At 38.2% G+C, this 18,808-nt stretch overlaps 1 protein-coding gene across 6 annotated transcripts in view; it reads left to right on the forward strand.

The window, feature by feature from the left end:
* The window catches only part of LOC126163164 (ankyrin repeat and fibronectin type-III domain-containing protein 1), a 793,804-nt gene that overhangs the window by 711,604 nt on the left and 63,392 nt on the right, over positions 1 to 18,808 (forward strand). For all 6 annotated transcript variants that reach the window (XM_049920104.1, XM_049920105.1, XM_049920107.1 and 3 more), the window contains 3 exons: positions 1,722 to 1,947; positions 2,302 to 2,434; positions 11,699 to 11,812. In XM_049920104.1, coding sequence (XP_049776061.1) covers positions 1,722 to 1,947; positions 2,302 to 2,434; positions 11,699 to 11,812 — 473 coding nt within the window. The remainder of the gene's footprint in view (positions 1 to 1,721; positions 1,948 to 2,301; positions 2,435 to 11,698; positions 11,813 to 18,808) is intronic.

Genomic DNA, 18,808 nt, shown 5'->3' on the forward strand with positions numbered 1-18,808 from the left:
TTAGGATTGTTATTGCATTTTAATTATATACCTGCTCACACATCAGCCATAGTGATACCAAAAATGTGTGAGCAGTATTTTCAAATACTTTATACCCACCATGTTTCATACTTCTGTTTGAGGCACCAGCAGTTCACCAGAAAATGGGAAGAGAAGTTCATGTAAAAACTTTAGGGACACACTGCAGGCTGGTGTGTTTGCTACACCACAAAGTGTTTGTGCCATTTCTGTGGAGCCTTAGTCTATACTCTTCTTAATTCCTTTTGTACTTAGAAAGTGTTAGCTACTCCTTCTGTGTGGCATTCTCTCTCTCTCTCTCTCTCTCGCTCTGTGTGTGTGTGTGTGTGTGTGTGTGTGTGTGTGTGTGTGTGTGTGTGTGTGTGCGCGCACGAGCGAGTGTGCATTTGTGTGATCTATAGCTACTATTTAAACTGCAAAGGCAGTTCAAAATTTAACATCACCATTTATGATTTGCAAAAACAGGACCACAATTTATATGAAGAATTATGAAATTTTGTATAGAAGAATACCCAAATTAATTTTGTGCATGATTGGAGTAGTATTCATGTAACATTTGATAGTAAAATTCGTTTAAGTACAAAATAAGTATAGTTAAGTAAATGTGCAAGTTGTCAGATTCAGTGGATCTTTCTACCAGAATGAATGAAGGGGAAGAAAGAGGGATGAAGGAAAACTGTCTGTGAGATTTAGGAAATGGTGAAAGTTCAGAAAAGTCACCCGGAACCCTGGTTCATCCTGTCTGATAAGTCTCCCCTGACCTGGGGTTCTGGGCAACTTTTCTGAACTCTCTCCATTTCTTAAACCTTGCAAGTTCTTTTTGTTCATTCCTCTTCCTTCCCCTTCAACCCTTCTGCTGGAAGGAGCGACTGGCTCTGAGAGCTCGCACATGTACTTAACCTTTATATGTGTTTTCTCCTGCTGCTGCTTGGTGAGTGGATATTTTATCTATCCAATTACATCATATTTTCAAAAATTGATTACTTTTGCCGAAGTAGGTATAGTGTAGCAGTTATAAGTCTTACGGTAGCAAAAGTATATGTTGCTGTGGACGAAAGCCAAGTTGTATATTTGATGAAAAAGTTTACATTCATAGTTGAAAATGTTTATTAGCAAGGCTTTTATTAATAGATTATCATTGTATGTATAGACTAGTTCAGATGATGTCTTGGGCAACAGTGCTAATACAGTTAAGTTATCTGCTCACATGTGTAACCTTGAAAGAACTGCTATACTTAGCCGTATTTCCAGATACATGTAATTTTGGTCAGTTCTGCTGCTGTCACCTAGCACTTACATCATAAATAGTTTGTTGTACTTACACTTGTCTCTTTTTGCACATTCTGTCTGTGTCCTCATTGACACATGTATATTCTTCCATCACTATCATCAATGTTTCTGTTAGTGTCAATCTTGATTCCTCGTACCCTCCCTACACCGCTCATAATTCATATGGCTTATCTCTTTTAACTATTAGCTGTCTTTCTAACTTGATTTTGTGTTTCATTGATTGGAAACATGTCCTCAGTTTTACCAAGAACAATCATGCCACAGTATATTAATTCACTCAACAGAGAAGAAAGTTTATCAAATACTTACTGATTTCCCTGCTGTGGACTGAAGGGGGTTTATTAGGTTCACTGATGGCCTGAATTATTATTTTGATATTTAACCTAATTTATTTGCATCTCTTGTGTCATTAGGTTGGCGAGATGTGGAAGGTCGAGAGCCCAGGTTTGCAGGAAGGCTACGGCTCCTGGATGATCTGTTTGCAGAAATGCGTAATACTCGACCTGAACATGCTGCTGAGATAAAGGCTGCTACCCAACCAGGTGAAACACCTGGGTTACAAAGAAGAAACCAGAGAAAGAAAACTACTATTAAACAACTTTTCACAGTTGCTTCAAAATTCCAGAAAAATTTAAGGAGGTATGTGAAGGTTCTAATGAAGTTGAAATTCATTTATGTCTATATTCTGACATGTTGTTTACTTGATTTCTTTATAGAAACTAATAAATCCATTTGTCAAATGTCCCAGAGCATCACAGAAACTTTTTCATAAGTGTCACTGCAAGCATGTGGCTTCCATTTGTTCATTTGTATAACAATGAACTGTGATAGCACAGATAAAAACCTTGTGTTAGCTTAAATAATTCGAATTCAGTGGTTCCAGATATGTTCTGTGCAGTTTCAGTTGTAATGCAAACTGAAGTTCATGAGGAAAAAAAAATTGCTAAAATATATCTAAATTAAGTTTTTGAAATGCTGAATTCCTTTCCATAGGGGTGTATTCCTTGCCTGTCTGCTTTATCATGAAGATAAGGTGCTGGTTACAAATGAAGATTTCTTACCTGTTATTGAAGTAGATGAAACATACCCAAGCTGCATCTACAATGATTTCCATTGGCTTATGAAGGTAAGTGTTCTTTATTTAAAAATGTTTTAACTTGATGTACTTCACAATACAATATTGGAAAGAACTGAGAATTTTGTGTGTGTAAATAGTACAATAAATAATCCAATATTAATAATTTATAACATCCTTGTGAATACTGAAGCATAGTTGAATCCTAGTGTGTGTTTTGTTATCGTCTGCAGTCAGTAACTTTAGCAAATTTCACTTTTCCTTTTTAGATTAATAACTATACTTTCTCCCTCTAATGTGATGTGGACATGAACCACAAACTGTAAATAGCACCTTCTTTGTTGTCTATGACCCATTAAATGCATTCCGAGAATAATGTGATACATGAGCTGTTTTTCCTACAAATGTGAAATCTTTTGTCTGTTTTTCCTGAAATGCCTGAAACCTCCATAATTTTAAGGATCACACATTTTAAGGAACTATACATTTCATATGATTCTCCACTAACAAGGAAGCAATGGAAATAGTTTGCTATAAGTAGTCTGTGGATCCTTCTCTTCTTACTCTTGAAACAAAATATTGTAGTGCCACTCCTGAAGCGTCAGTGACACCGTCAACTACTCATTAGCATATTCTAATTTTACATAATATCACTGAATAAAGTTGTAAAGCCTTTCAAATATTTTAAATGATCTGTTAATGACATGTGGTGAATGTTGTACAGAAGATACTGAGCTTGATGGAAAGTGTGTGTGTGTGTGTGTGTGTGAGAGAGAGAGAGAGAGAGAGAGAGAGAGAGAGAGAGAGATATAGTACTGATCTCAGTTAACACAAAAATTGTTGGACTTTATGACAAATAAATATTTCCTGATTTTCATATGAAATGTATCCTACTTAATGATGTTCCTTTTTTGTAATTATAATGTTGGACCAAACTGCCTGACACTCAGAAATTAATACATTTGAATTATTTAACGATTATACTGTGTGTTTTATGTTCCAGTGTCAGGCATATGATAACCTTTTACAACATGGAACATCTTAGTTTGTGCACAAAAGTTTTTGCACAGATGCATACTGGTTGTTTATATGAGAAACTTATATGTATGTAATTAGATTTGGTCTACACTGATCCTCTTGTTCTATAATACTACACCTTATAACATATTAAACATTGTCTGTGGAAAATTATAATATGTCTTATGTCATCACCCACTTAATCAGTGATACATATGCAGTGCATCTGGTCACTGCTAATATGAATACAGCACTGAAGGGGTTTGCCTAAATACCTGGTTGGGTTCTTGTAACTAGCTGTCAAAGCAGTTATTGTTATACAAGCACTGTCCCAGTCATAAATAAAGCAATGAGAAATGACATAAGGTTAATATAACTATTATGTGCCATGCAACTGGAGGTGCAATAAGAACACAGCCCAGGTAAACAATGCAGAACCTTTGTGGCTGGTGTGCCCCTTTGGCTTTGCTGTCTAGGCCACCTGCTTGATGCTGGTGTATGAGTGGTTGCTGTATGAGAGGGTGAATGGTCCCAACATAGCATCCCTCTCCCCTTAATGAAAAAAAGGATGTGGCCCACCTTGAAGTCTCAGGAAGTGATGGTCTCCTTACTGGCGACCTGCTGAACTGGTGAACTTGGGGAGAGGGGTTTACTATTGATGTCCGTTGGTATGGGTACCTGGGTCTTGGAAGGACTTTGTCAGCATCTGGAGACTGCACGGCCTTTTACAGTGGCAACTGGAGGTTGCTGTTGAGGATCCTGGCTGTCAAGGTGTCTGTCTGGAACAAAAAGCTGTGGAAGATTTCCTGTCAGAGGCATTGGTGCACTGTGAGTACACACCAGGTTGATGTGTTTGTGTCATCTGGAGCCACAGTAGAGTTGCACTTCATCCATTATGCAATGTAACAGATATGTTACAACCATTGAGATCCAGTGTTGGCAGCACTTGGTGAAGATACGTGCCTAGCCTCATCCTGTAGGAAGTATTGGTGGCAGTTTGTTTTCCAGGAAGAGGGTGAAGGACAGTCAGATGAACAATTGAGGAACTGCAATGCAATGTCTGAGATTTGCAAATCTCGATTATGGTTCCACAACAGTTGTTAATATTCCAGACCAAATGAAAATTTGTGCCAGATTGGAACATGAACTTGGATTTCCCTTGTTATGAGCAGTCACCTGAGCTCGGATAGCTGAAGTGGTTCAAGTGACCACTTGCAGCAAATGGGAAACCCAGGTTCAAGTCGCAGTCTGGCACACATTGTCATTTGTTCTGAAGTATCCTATGTGGAACCATAATTGCAGTTCATGAGTTCATTCTAAAATAATTGAGAGTTGTGATCAATGCACCTAGCCATGCAGTTTTTGGGTAGGAGTGCTGGGAGGCTAAGACCAATGTGAGTACCTCATCCAATGCATAATGCTGGTGCAGCTTGTCCATTTTCTTGAACATGCAGGCAAACCTCTCCACAAGGCAGTTGGACATTGGCCATTTTCTGAACAAAAAATGCCAAATTCAGTCCATGAAAAACAGAGGGCCATATTTGTCACAGTGGCATCTGGGAACTCCTCAACGGAAAAAAATGTGAGGCCATGCTTTGACTGTTTCAGCTGAGGATGTCGAAGACAGTAGAGATACATATGGAAAATTGTTGCCTGTATCAATAACAATTAACCAATAGTATCCCAAGAGTGCCCAAAAACTCTAAGTGAAGGCAGAGCCAGGATGAGATTGCTACTTAGATGACATTGTTACTGGTAATAATGCTCAAGATTTAGCCACCAACCTTAACTCCTTATTTGGCATGCTCCTGTGGGCCAGCCTCACAGGTAACAAGGACATATTCTGTTTTTCATACCATAAATTTAATACTTGAGGCATGTGCATCGCAGATGTGGCCCAATAACACCAAACAACTAAAATCCATACCTGGAAAAGTCGAAAAGTCAACTACTACAGAAAATGCATTCTTCATGGTGCACTACCAGTGAAAAACGTTACGTGAAATTGGCCTCCCACATGCGGCAAGGCTTTCCTGTTCTGCGCTCATAGGGAGCACATCGCACTTGTACAAGTGGCGCTCGGGGACCACAGCACAGCTACGACTCCTGAGGATGGGGTTATAATAGTCTGAAACTAGTCGTGTGAAAATAAAGTAATTTACTACTGAAGCGGTATTTTCAACTGCTATAATGCTCAGTTGTGGATGTTCTGCCAACAGGATTGTTTGTCATCTAAGTAGTTGGCCACTGTTAGCACCTCTCATGTAAGGTGCTCTAAATGGTGTTGAAAGGTAGCTAATGCACTGGCAATGCCAAAGGGGAGCCAGTTATGCCAGAAAAGTCCAAATTGCATGTTGAGGACCAAGATGTTTTTTGGGCACCTCATCTGGTGAGGGTTGGAGATATGTGTCATGCAAATCAGTTTGTCTGAAGATCTTGCCACAAGTGAATGAAGTCTCCACAAATCTTTAGTGAACCATTTGGTTGTTCTGCTATGATGATGGAGGCAGGCCTGGACTTGGGAGGGGGGGGGGAGGGAAGGGGGGGTGGCAAACTGGGGTATCTGGCTCAGGTGGCTGTTACAGGGGGTGCCAAATTCATGTTGTTAAGGGGAAAAAAGCCTGGTTTCACAGAGTACCTAGCATCCAGCACACGTTGGTCTAGTGATTGTTCATATGATTCTGAAATGCATCCCTGTTGGTTTTTGAACATTTTTGAATACATTCTAAGTTGATATCTGAACAAATCATAAGTTGATGTTTGAATGCCATAAGTTGATGTTTGGTGCCATAAGTTGATGTCTCTGCCAGGGGAATCCCCATCACATCTAGAAATAAAAAGAAGTCTCCCACAGACAAAAAGGGATGGGGCTATACAAGCTAAGCTGAATAAATTTGAATGAGTGAATGCCAATCGCTGTTTGTTCATGTAGTTGATTGACTGTTGCTAAGCATTGTTGTAATTATAAGCGAAATCCGTAGATCAGACTTCTTCTTCTTCTTCTTCTTCCTTTCCCCCTCTATCCAACATCTGGTTGGGTTGGGGTATCAATGGTACTACTTAACTCGGTCTTTCCAACATTCTTCTTCCACAATTGGGTCCCATAGCAGGTTTCTCCTCATTAAACTCATCTTTATTGTATCAATCCATCTTTTTCTCAGTCTTCCTCTTGGCCTCTTGCCCTCAATCTTGAACTCCATCGTTCTTCTTCATATTCTTCCCTCTCCCATCCTCTTCACATGCCCCAACCATTTTAATCTATTCTTTTCAATTTTCTCAGTCAACTTCTCCACTCCAATTTCCTACCTAACATCTTCATTTTTCACTCTGTCTCTCCTCATCTTTGCTAGCATACTTCTCAGAAACTTCATTTCACTGGATTGTATCCTACTCTCCTCTCTTCTACTCATAGTCCAAGTCTCTGAGCTGTAAATTAGTATGGGTGTGAAGTAAGTCTAGTATAGCACCAGCTTGCACCTCATTGGCACTTCCCTTCCCCACACCAAGCCCCTCTCACACCTGTAAAATGTACTACTCTGTTGTATTCTTTTGCTAATTTCTGTCTCCAAATAAGCATTCCCCATTAAAAGACTTCCCAAATATTTAAAGTTGTCCACTATTTCAATATCCTGTCCCTTAATATGAATTTGTCCTTGCCCTCTCTATCCCCTCTGGTTACCATCATGGTCTTGCTTTTCTCCATACAAAATTTCATTCCATATTTCTCAACCTTATCATTTAGGATGTCTATTTGTTTTTGTACCTCCTTACTGCTTGTTCCCCACACCACAATATCATCAGCAAATAGTAACATCTTCATCTCCCTTCCTCTATGGGCTTCTTTTGTCTCTTTGGCTATTTCATCCATCACCATTATAAATAGTAGTGGTGATATCACACTTCCTTTTTTAGTCCTGTAACATTCTTAAACCATTCAGTTCTTCCAATTGGTGTTGTCACACAACTAGAGCTTTTTTCATATATTGCCTGGATGACTTCAAGTGTTTGGATTCCAACTTCATTTCTCTTCAAGGTTGTCCATACCTTTTCCCTGGGAACACTGTTATATGCATTCACTAGGCTGAGAAATATCATCACCAGATCTATCCCATACTCCCAAAGTCTTTCCATCAACTGTCTCATACTAAAGATTGAGTCCACTGTTGATCTACCATGCCAAAAGCAATACTGCTCGTCTTCTAATTGCCCTTCCACTTTTTCACTCACTCTTCTTCCCAGTATCCTCTCCTTTATTTGTGCTACATGGGAAAAAGTATGTGACAACTATCGAGGGATCACACTCGTGATCCCTCGATAGTTGTCACATACTTTTCTGTCACCCTTCTTGAAAACTGGGATTATTATTCCTTTCCCCCATTCTTCAGGTACATATTTTTTTGGGTCCAAATGCATTTTATTAGTCTATATAGCCACTGTAGCCCAACTGGTCCAGCTGCCTTTATCATCTCCACAGTAATTTCATCTATCCCAGATGCCTTTCCTGTTATCATTTTTCTCACTGCTAGTTCCACTTCTAATATCATTACATCCTCCTCTTCTTCCAGACCCCTGACCCCCTGCCGCATTCCCTTTGCACTGCTATTCCTCACATTTTGTAATTTATCAAAGTACTCTTTCCATCTTTTCCTTCCTCATACTCTTTGTTATTCCATATATCTTCTTCTTACCACTAGTAACATCTTTTTCCAACTCTCGGGTGAATTTTTCCCAGCTTTTCCTCTTTTCTTCTGCTACAATTTTCTTATACTTATTTTGACTATCCTGGTATATTCTTTTACTTTCAGCTGTTTGGTCTCGGTTCCATTCATGCCAGGCTTTCTTCTTTTCTTTTACTGCCTCCTTCACCCTCTCATTCCACCCTGTTTCCTTTATCCTTCTGGACACTCTGTCATAGGTCTTCTCAGTAGATCTTACAAACGCTTCTTTGAACTTACCCCATTCGTCTTCCACATTGCATAATCGGTGTTAGGGATTTTACACTTAAAGTAACTCCTTAAACTTTTCTTGTACCATGCCATCCTTTAGTTTCCATACTTTTATTTTCCTTTCCCTTTCTACCTTTATGTCTTTCAATTCATTGAATCTCATCTTCGCCACCACCACTCAATGGTCTTCATCAAAAATCTCTCCTGGGAGTGCAGTTACATCTGTCAACAGTCTCTGATTCTTCTTTTCCACCAGGAAGTAATCGATGACCACCTTCATTCATCTATCACCCCCACCCCATCCATATACCCCCCCCCCTTTTTTTTTTTTAACGGGGCTATGTGTTGCCCACAATCAGCCTGTTTCTTTCATACAAATCAACCAATTTCTCTCCATCCTCATTTTCCTCCTATATTCATATGGGCCAATTATCTCCTCCTTCCCCAGCCTTTCTTTGCCTACTTGCACATTTAGGTCACCCATTATTATTGCTTTCACATCTGTAATTGTACTCTCTAATACCTCTAGAAAATCCTCTATGTTCTCTTCTTCATTTCCTATTTGTGGTGCATATACTTGGATGAAGCCCTTCACTACATTCCTTGTCTTCAGCCAAATCCTCATCACCCTATGACTTGTGTATTCTATTGCCTCCACATATTCTTCTAGGTTTGATTTTACTATGATACCTACACCATTTCTGGCTTCTTGTCCACCACTCCAGTAGAGTGTGTAGCCTTCTCATTTTCCTCCTTCTTCTTCCCTTCCATCTAACTTCACCAAGTCCCATCAGTTCCATGTTCTCCCTTTCCATAAAGTCTATCAACTCTTCCACCTTCCTAGTAGATCTCAGGCTGAATGGAGGCTGTCGAGGCCTGGAGTCAAGATTCCCTCATCCTGCAGGCGTTGGAGCTCACTCTGAAGCTTATCCTTGAATGCAAAAGAACATTGCACACAACGGAGGGGACGAGAGTGACATGTCTCAAATCCAGTGGTGCCAGTAGATGGATGTGAAAAAACTGTTTCATATTTGGAGCAAAAATCCCACGGGTATAAGCTGGCCATGAATGGTTGGATTCTGTTAGTAGAATTGTGGACTTCCATCCCCAGGGTGTTAGAAAGCTTTAGACTCAGAATGCTTGTAATCCCTGTTGTATCAACCATGAGGAGGCATTCTGGAAGCTGCTTGGTACTGGACTTGTACATTAAACTGGCTATTGACTGTATTGATGATGTTGCTGTAGCTCTTGAGCTATTCAGAGAATTCCTGGAGTGGAGGATAGCCCAAGTGGTGATATGTTTCCTGGTCTTGATGAGTCTGTGTCAACTTGAAAAACCACTGGAATGGCATTGACAGCCATGGTCAGCAATTGTAGATGGGGAGAACGGCCCGGACATGCAGTACTTAGGAGGGAATACACCGGGCACCCCATCTGATCTGGAATCCAGAGGGTCCAGGCACCCTCAATCCACATTCACTGACAAACTGCCTTCTCGTGCCCTGTTTTTCCACAGGTGAAGCATTTGGCTCAGTGATAGTAGCTCTTGCTGATGCTGGTGTTTCACGAAACAATTACTGCAGGAGAGCAGCTGTTGAGAGTATCACCTACCCACAGTGTCTTTGCCTGTGGTGAGTGACTTGGGACAGTGCAGTAGCCGAGACTGGTGCTGGGTCTGGCAAGTTGGGCAGGTGGCAAACAGCTGAGAGATACCCTACAGCACTGCTAAGGATCTAATACATTATTCAGTAGCCCTACTTATGGGAAGTCATGTATCCAAGGAGGAGCCCTTAAGTCCGGGGTGATCACTAAAGAGCTGAGTGAACAAGGATCATGTCCCAAACTAAAGACATGGTGTCCGATTGTTTGCACTGGGCGTTTGCATACTGGAAACAGCATTCTCTGGACAGACCTGTAACTTTGCTATCCACTACCTATACAATTATCCACAGAGCTTATTGTAACTAAAAAACTATTGATGGGCAGCTTCAATGTACACCTGGGAGTCTAAATAGACTAGTAAGCACAACTTCAATCGTTCATGTGGCGGGCACTCAGTCGACCTCTGGGTTGAGCCACTGCAATAAAATGCTACAGTTTGGCACCCAAAAAGAGTGTGAAATGCTGAACATTACGTATGATACCAAGCGCCAGGAAACATTGTTCAAACCAAGCCAGATGGCTGGAACAGCGGGGATTCCATTTGGAATCCTTTCACCAGCTAATCAATGTGTGACAGGTGGCTGGAGATTTGTGATGGTGTAGTGGTAATAGCAGCCATCTTCTCCAACAGCACTTCTTGAGTTTGTTGGACATTCTGAAGAAGCAGTAAGACTTGGGTGATAACGTCCCTTGCCACAGCCATTCTGGAACAGAAAGTAAATGTCAGTTCTTTCAAAACTTGGAAGATATATGAATGCATCATATGTATCATGCTGCTGGAGGCTCAATAAGCACACAGCCCAGATAAACAACATTTATTAGTAAACCCATGAACTTAAATCTCCTCCTGGGATAAAATTTTTACATTTGGCAGTACATGGTTGTGCCAGAGTTTCATTTGAATGGCACAATAACTGTTTATTGGACTGACAGCCCCAGGAAATATCAAAGCTAATTTCTGAGTTCACTTTGGAATGAAAAATTTAATAATACAAAGCTCTACAATTGCCAGTACAAAGCCCACAGTTGTCCCTGGTGCAGAGGCCATGTCTCAGTGAAGCCTGGTGACAGCACAGGCTGCTCCATGCAGAGGAGGTTGGTGGCTAGAATATGGCATTGAAGATCCTGATGGTTGCTTAGTGAGACTCTGATTGATGAACCACCATTGCAGTCAGCACTTGGCGCAGAGAGCTCATCAGGAATGAACTGTCATGCCAGCCTAAATACCACAAAGGCACCAGAATACATCCAGGTCTATTTGTGGCGATGTGACCCTGTAGAGGCAAGCAGATCTGCAGGTCCAGCATTCCAGCAATCGTATTGCTGCCTGCTGGTCTATCGGGTGCACAGAACTTTGTAACTGCCGTCTATTGGGGTGGCCCCTGTGGCTTTGCTGTGCAGGGCACCTGTTGACACTGATGTTGCTGGCTACTATGTGAGAGGGTGAATGGCACAAACGTAGCGGTAATGTTACATTTGTTTTTAAAAATGATCGAGCCTCATGTACGTATGTATGACTAACCGTATCCTATGAGTGAAATTTGATTGTGGATTGAAATTCTTCCCAAGCAGTAATACAGTATGCTTGCAAGCTTAATATGTTCAACCATATATGTATGAGTTGTCATCATAGCTAGTGAAGATAATTTTTGTTAGTGTTGTTAATGCAGATACACTTTATTGGCATTAGGTGGCATGTACATGGGATGATGTGAAATCTCTCCGACAAGATATGGAGAAAAGTCTGAGTTCCTCTACTGTACACTTTAGGATAAAGCTGCTACAGGCTGCTGCACAAATGCAGGTAAAGATTTAATATTATCGTATTGGACTGCCCTACATTTTGAAAGCATAATAATTAAAATATTTAATTTAGAAGCTTTGGATTTTTGAATTTTCACCTAAACACTGGAGGTTCTCAGTTTCACTGATAAAACATGAAGGTGCACTTGCTTAATTTTAATTAGTTTGGAAAGTTTAATGGTTCAGTTTTTCCAGCTACCTTTCAGCTAAGGAAAAGTAATAAACAGTCATTGAAGCCAGGATAAACATAATTGAAAAGTGAGTCTTAAGTTTGCAGACCAACAGAAACCTTTTTCTGTGGTGGGAGAGATAAGTAGGTAGGGGAAATGTGTGAAGCAGCTGGAAGAAGAGCTTACAGCAGGAGCAAAACTATTGTAAGCAGGAGAGCCTTGTTCATGGCCATTATGTCGTAGTAAAATTTGCCAAAAGCTGCACCACATAATTTTTCTTCCAGATTATTGTTGTAGATTTCAACATATTAGCATCAGTGGGGATGCCACCTTTCTGGCGAAGCAGTAAGCTGTTACAGTGGGCCTTATTGTGTGGCCTTCTCTGAATTATTTCATACAATGATTTCCTACTTATAGGTTTTAAAGATCTATGCCCGGATGTCAATTTCATACAAAATTCTAAACAAAGCTCAACAAATTGCCTTTGAAAAGTGGAAGATTTCCGAGATCTGTTGAGTAAAAAGCATATCAAATTTAATAATTTGTCAGTAGTAGAGTGCATAGTGTATAAGATATGTAATCATGAAGTTGATGATGCAACTACCACCAATTTTTTACTTTTATTTGAAATCTACATTAATTATCAAATGCAAATGTTCCTTAAGAAATAAATTGTGTGCTGAAACAACATTGTAGCTAACAAAAAGCAAATTTTACAAGAGAACAAAAAACGTTTAACACTAACCTATTTGGGATTTATTGATGCAGACAGTGTATATGAGGTGACACTCCATTCTGCATATTTTTATAGCAGTTATTGCACAATTGCATTTGTTATCCTTGAAAACAATGGCATCATTGTAATTGTCTTGGACATTGCATCTCAGCAGTTACAGCTGTGAAATTCTAAAAAACACTGGTTTTTCTGAGCTATACATTACAGGAATTGAAAGCTTATATTGTTATATTCATAAAATACAATGATGCAGATCCAGTCAAATAACATTTATTGTAATGCATATGAGCACGAGCAGCAACAGAAGATACTGTAAAATTTAACACTATTCTGTTGCAGTTGCGCTAAACATGTACATTTAGCTTTATATTTTCAGTATTCAGTCAATGGGTTTTGTCAGACCAATGTACTAATCCACTATTCGCTTGATAGTTGCTGATAGAAACCCATTTTTTAGCCGGGGTGTACTGATACATTTCAAGTAAATATTTTCTCTAGGCACCTTTAGTCAGCAAAAGTATGCTATTATGGGCAAAAGTTTGCTTTTTATTAACGAAGGCTTATCTTACAAGATAGGGAAAAGTGAAGTGTTAGTTGGCAACAGCAACTTCTCTGCATTGTTTTGATGAACCTCTGGTTGCAAGATCTTATGATGTTTTTCCCTTTAGTGTAATGGCATTACCGGATCAAATTGTAGCCAGACTTACTCAGTTATATTGACTGAGCCTTTATGCAACCCTTGGTCTAGTATCCTAAATGTTTATGTTTATCATATGTATCAATATTTTTCCTGAGAATCTTGTGGAGAGATGCTGTGGTGTTACAAGGTGATTGAGTATTTTGTTTCTTCATACAGCAGTTTTCTATATGTTATTGTGTCTTATACATTCTGGACAGTAAGGACTAGATCATGACATAATTTCTATGTTGTGGAATGTGAGTAAAAACAAGCAGCATAAAAATTTTTAGGATACAGACTTTCTCAACTTTCTAATGAGGAGAAGCTTGCTGTAAAGAGACTAGGACAACAGTTACCAGTTTTAAATAATGTGCAAAATTGACATTTTAAGAGAGCATTTAAAATGGATGTTTATGGATACACTGATTGTTTATGTGAAATTAAAAATATGTTATTCTGCTCTCCACTCTTGTTTGTTGGGGAACTGTCATGGCTAGAAGGAGAGTTATGTACAAACATGATCTGAGTATCAAAGTGAAGAAGCATGAGTGCTCAGTTGTTCACATCCAAAATTGTTTAAGACTGGCACTTTTTGGAGCAGTAAATGTAGCTGAAGAATTGGGTAGCACATATAGAAGGAAAATTGTGGAGTATAATGAAGAAGTTAGGCATGAGAGATGTGAGTTAAATATTTTAAGAAATTGTATTCATTTGATATTTTCACAGGACTGATTAATTTCAGTGCTGAATGGAATGTGACACAGATCATTTGGATAAGGCAATTGTTTTCAAAGAAACATCCAAAACAATTCAAAATGAATTTTTGCCAATTACGTTGGACATATGCCAAGAAGAAATTTTAAAGCAAATAAGGGAACTAGAATTTTTAGCTGTTACTGCAAATGAAAGTAGTGATGTATCAAATGTATTTCAAATGGATGTTGTATACCATTACACATTGAGAGGTTAACCAATAGAAAGGATCGAGTTCCCTGTCTTCTTCCAAACATGATCCACAAACATTACCTGCAATTTTGCTAGAAGAATTAGACAAGCAAAAAATAAATGAGATTCCCCAAAAATTAAATGCACAAGCCTATGATGGGGCACTATTTGTGGCTGGTTGTTCTGGTGGCATACACGCTGCTGTGAAAACTTTCTATCCTAACACAGAATATGTGCATTGCTACACCAATCAAGTTAATTTTATAATGAGAAGGGTAGCATAAGTCAACCACAATGTGAAAATACTTTTTTCAGTTTGTGGGAAGTATATGCATTCTTCTTAAAACAGCCCACAGTGGACCATGATCCTTGATGTGGTGGTGAGAAAATGCTTGCCACGGTCTTGCCCTACTAGGTGGAATATTCAGTCTCCATCCATAAACACAGTTTATGACTACATGGAAGACATCATTGGGTCTATGAATCACATATTGGAAGGTGACTCTGTAACAAGAGAAACTATAATTTTCAGGCTCTTTGTCATAAAAAGTTATTTCCAGTTGTTGCTTTAATTATTGGTTGGAACTCATCGGTAAAGTTATGCCACTAGTCACAGTTCTCATTGGTGAGCTACAGCATGGAGACACTAATATGTGCTTCGCCCATAAGACCATTTCAGCATTTTAAATAAATGTTATCAATATCCATGAAGAAATTGGCATCACCAGTGGCAATGATTCTACTGGTTGCTCAATGAAGTTTCTCAGGCCATCTTGTAGCTTCATCATTGTTTCTTCCAGAAAAGTTTCCCTTGTACTGTTCTAAGTCTCCTGAAAGTATCTTAAAGGAAGTGTTTTCAGTGGGTATGTTTTTGGATGAACTATCTTCTGTCTACCTAACACAAGAATTTAGATCATTGTTTGGTGCTATTAGTGAAGTGTAGTTTGTAATAACCAACAACCTAGGGAAGATGTTCATTGAGTGTTCTAAACTGCTGAAGCTAATTCTTACAATACCCATAATGTAGGATGAAGCAGAGAGGTGCTTTTTAAGGATGAAAAGAATAAAATCATTCTTATCCATCTGTATTAGCCAGGAAACATTGTCAGCCTTGTTGATGCTTTCCACTGAAAGAAATCTCGTGCTTGCGATCGCAGACTTCAGTCAGCGTGTCACTGACAAGTTTGCATCAATAAAGAGCAAGAAGGCAAATTTTCAACATAAGTGAAGCAAGAATAAGTGTATTCATAACGTATAATTTGTCCCTTATTCCCAGTCTTTTAAACAATGAATGTATTTCATTTTACTAGGAATTTATCTCATTTCATAACAATAATAGTTTTCCTAAGTAGTCCATAAGCTGTAGCACGCTCTTTGCCACAGATATTTTTCTGTCATGGATACATATCTTAACTTTCTGCAGGATTGTAAACTGGATTTAAAAAATTGAATTTTGTGATCTTCATACACCATGAATTCTAAGTGTGTTTACAATGAAGGTCAGGAAGACGGGTGCTGAGATAAAGAATTACTTTCCTTGTAACCATGTCATATAAAAACAGAACATCGAAACTTCGGTGCAACACTCAACTTTACATACCTGTGGCCGGCACTGGCGGAAATCACACCATTGTTCCACTCACCCCTTTAGGTGGTAATTTTCCAGAAACAGGATCAGATTGCCTCGATATATGAGGCACCCACTGTCCATCAGTGTCTTGTATTTATTGTGCTTCCGCTCCTGGATGTTACCTTTACATTTCCTTAATTTATTAAATCACCCATATGGGACTGTGGGCCCACCTTGATACAAAACAGTTTTGTTATTTATTCCCAAACTAGTTTCAGTGAAAAAAATCACCATCATCAATGGATTCTTTGATTCTAAAACATGTAGAAATAGCGAACATATAAAACATTATTACATATGTACTGTTTTGTTACAAATATTGTTTTCTGTGAATAATTTCATAATACATTATTTACTATATGTCCAAGCATGGTTTTGTGATTGTTGCCACTGCTTCTGGCACTTTTTTCCCTTACATCATGTCATCTTCAACTGTATGAATGGCTGTTAGTAAACAAATACAAGATGTGAACTTATGTATGTCAGTGTTATACAGTTGGTATTGTGGTAGTGTTGTGGATACAGTTTTGGTGTGTACTAGGTTGTTACATAGTTTGCCATGTATTCACATTTGTTGAATGGCTTGCAGCTACTTTTGGACACACATAACAACCTAGTACACACCAAAACTGTATCCACAACACTACCGCAATCCCAACTGCATAATGCTAACATACCTAAGTTAATGTTTTGTATTTGTTTACCAACAGCCACTCACACAGTTGCAGATGACATGATGAACGCCAAGAAAAACGGCAACAAAAAATGCGGAAAATATAATGAAAACAGTGGCAACCATTACAAAACCATACTGTGGTATGGTATTATGTAATTATTCACAGAAAACAATATTTGGAAAGAAACAGTACACATGTAATAATGTTTCACAGTGTTTTATAAGGATGCTATTCCTGCGTGTTTTAGAATCAAAGAATCCAATGGTGATGGCAGTATTTGTCACTGAAACTAGTTTGGCAATAAATAAATAAATAACAAAAGTGTTTTGCATAAAGACAGCCCACAATCCCATATTGTTCTCTTTTCATATGCAAACACAGACCAATGGAAGAGCTTCAAGATAAAATTAGTGTTATAGAATCATTTTTGCACTCCATTCTCTACCACAATATTTGGTGCATCACCTATAATGCCTTCATGTACAATGTTTGTTGCAACAAAAAATTTTGAATTCAACAGTAGGGTCCAAAATAACTCAAGGTTTAACTAGCAGATGCTGGCTGTCAGATACAATTCTATTACAACTCTAACTCACTTTTGATAGAAATGTTGGTTACAACATTGTTTGGGTGAATGATTCAAAAACAGAATCATAATTTTGTAATTTTTACTTGTGAATTGCATAAAGATGCTATTATTCATAGTAAATTAAAATTATGTGTAAAAATACAAAATAAAACACTTTTTTATTTCTAGAGGTTGAACAGTATTTTATTTTATTGATTTGGCCTTCTGAGGCCTACATGAAATAACTGATGTCTTCTTTCTTTTGTCATTTTTTCTTTCCAGTAGTTTTTCATTCTTTCCCTACATTTTCTTTTCATTCTTACATCCATATTTTACACGTCTTTTTCTTTGTTTTCTGATAGGAGTGCTTAAAACTACTTACTTCTGCTCTGAACTTTTTTGTTTTCTATTTCTTACTCCATTATTTCCATTTCCTGTGGACCTGGTTTAGCATCTTTGGGTTTTTTGGTAAAAAAAAAAGTTAAAATTCTTTTGTTATTATTTTCTCATATAACCTTTTTAGGTTCCACAGAATATAACTCTTCTTTTTGTCATAGTGTTTAATATACATTCTATTCCTCCACAAACTTATTTATTACTTCCTAATTTTCATTCCTCATTGCCACATTTTGTATCCAAGTTTTTTGTGATTATTTTCCTTTCCTTCTTTTCTAATTCACCTAACTGTTTGGCTGTATTTAACAGAAGAAATTCTGAAGAGTATAGGAATTCTGGTCTTAAGGCAGTATTGTAGTACTAGACTTTTGATTTATGGATAAAGATTTTACTATACAAGTTTTTTGTTGATTGGAAAGCCACTTCTATTTTCCTTGTGCTTGCTAAGTTAGCTTCTTTGTCGAATGCATTTAGTCATATTATTAGATATTTAAATTTTGTTCCTTTTTTTTCTTCCAGAATTAGTTTTGGTGTATTTCAGCACCTCTTTCGTGTCTCTCCTATACTTAGTTTTTCAAAACATATGCATAAGACTTGCTTTTCCAGCAGTCTCTTATAGAAGATTTATCTGCAGTGTTGAATCTTCTACAGATTCACATAAGATATCAAGCCAAACAGTCAGTTCTCAGGTCATCCCCTTTTCTCCTAATTATGACTTTTTTAAATTCCTTGTTCTGTTCTTTTCCTCCATTCCCTGGCTGCTTTTTGTCATACACAACTGAACAGCAGTGAGGACACTCCACTGCCTTGTCTTACACTAAGTTTGATCTCAAAAGCTTTGGGCGTTTCAACTAAAAATTTAATTTTGCTTTTTGTATTAGTTTGTTTGTCCTTTTGTGATTGCAACTGATTTGTTGTCAATATGATTTTTTGAAGTCTACAAAGGTTATATGAAGTATTTTGGTTCTCTTTTGTCTGTACCTGATTATAAATATCAAATTTAAAATTTGTGCCACACAGAGTTGTTCTTTTGTTAATCTTCCTTGGTGCTTTCCCAATTGCTCATCTAGTTGGCTTTCCAGCCTGTTTTGTAATGTTTTTTTAAGAATTTTGTAATCACTGACAGGAGAAAAATTCCTCTGTAGTTGCTGGGACAGTTTTATCTCTTTTTTTGTGGAGAGGATGCGTTAATACTG

Source organism: Schistocerca cancellata, chromosome 2 (assembly GCF_023864275.1).
Source record: "Schistocerca cancellata isolate TAMUIC-IGC-003103 chromosome 2, iqSchCanc2.1, whole genome shotgun sequence".
Taxonomy (NCBI): Eukaryota; Metazoa; Arthropoda; class Insecta; order Orthoptera; family Acrididae; genus Schistocerca; species Schistocerca cancellata.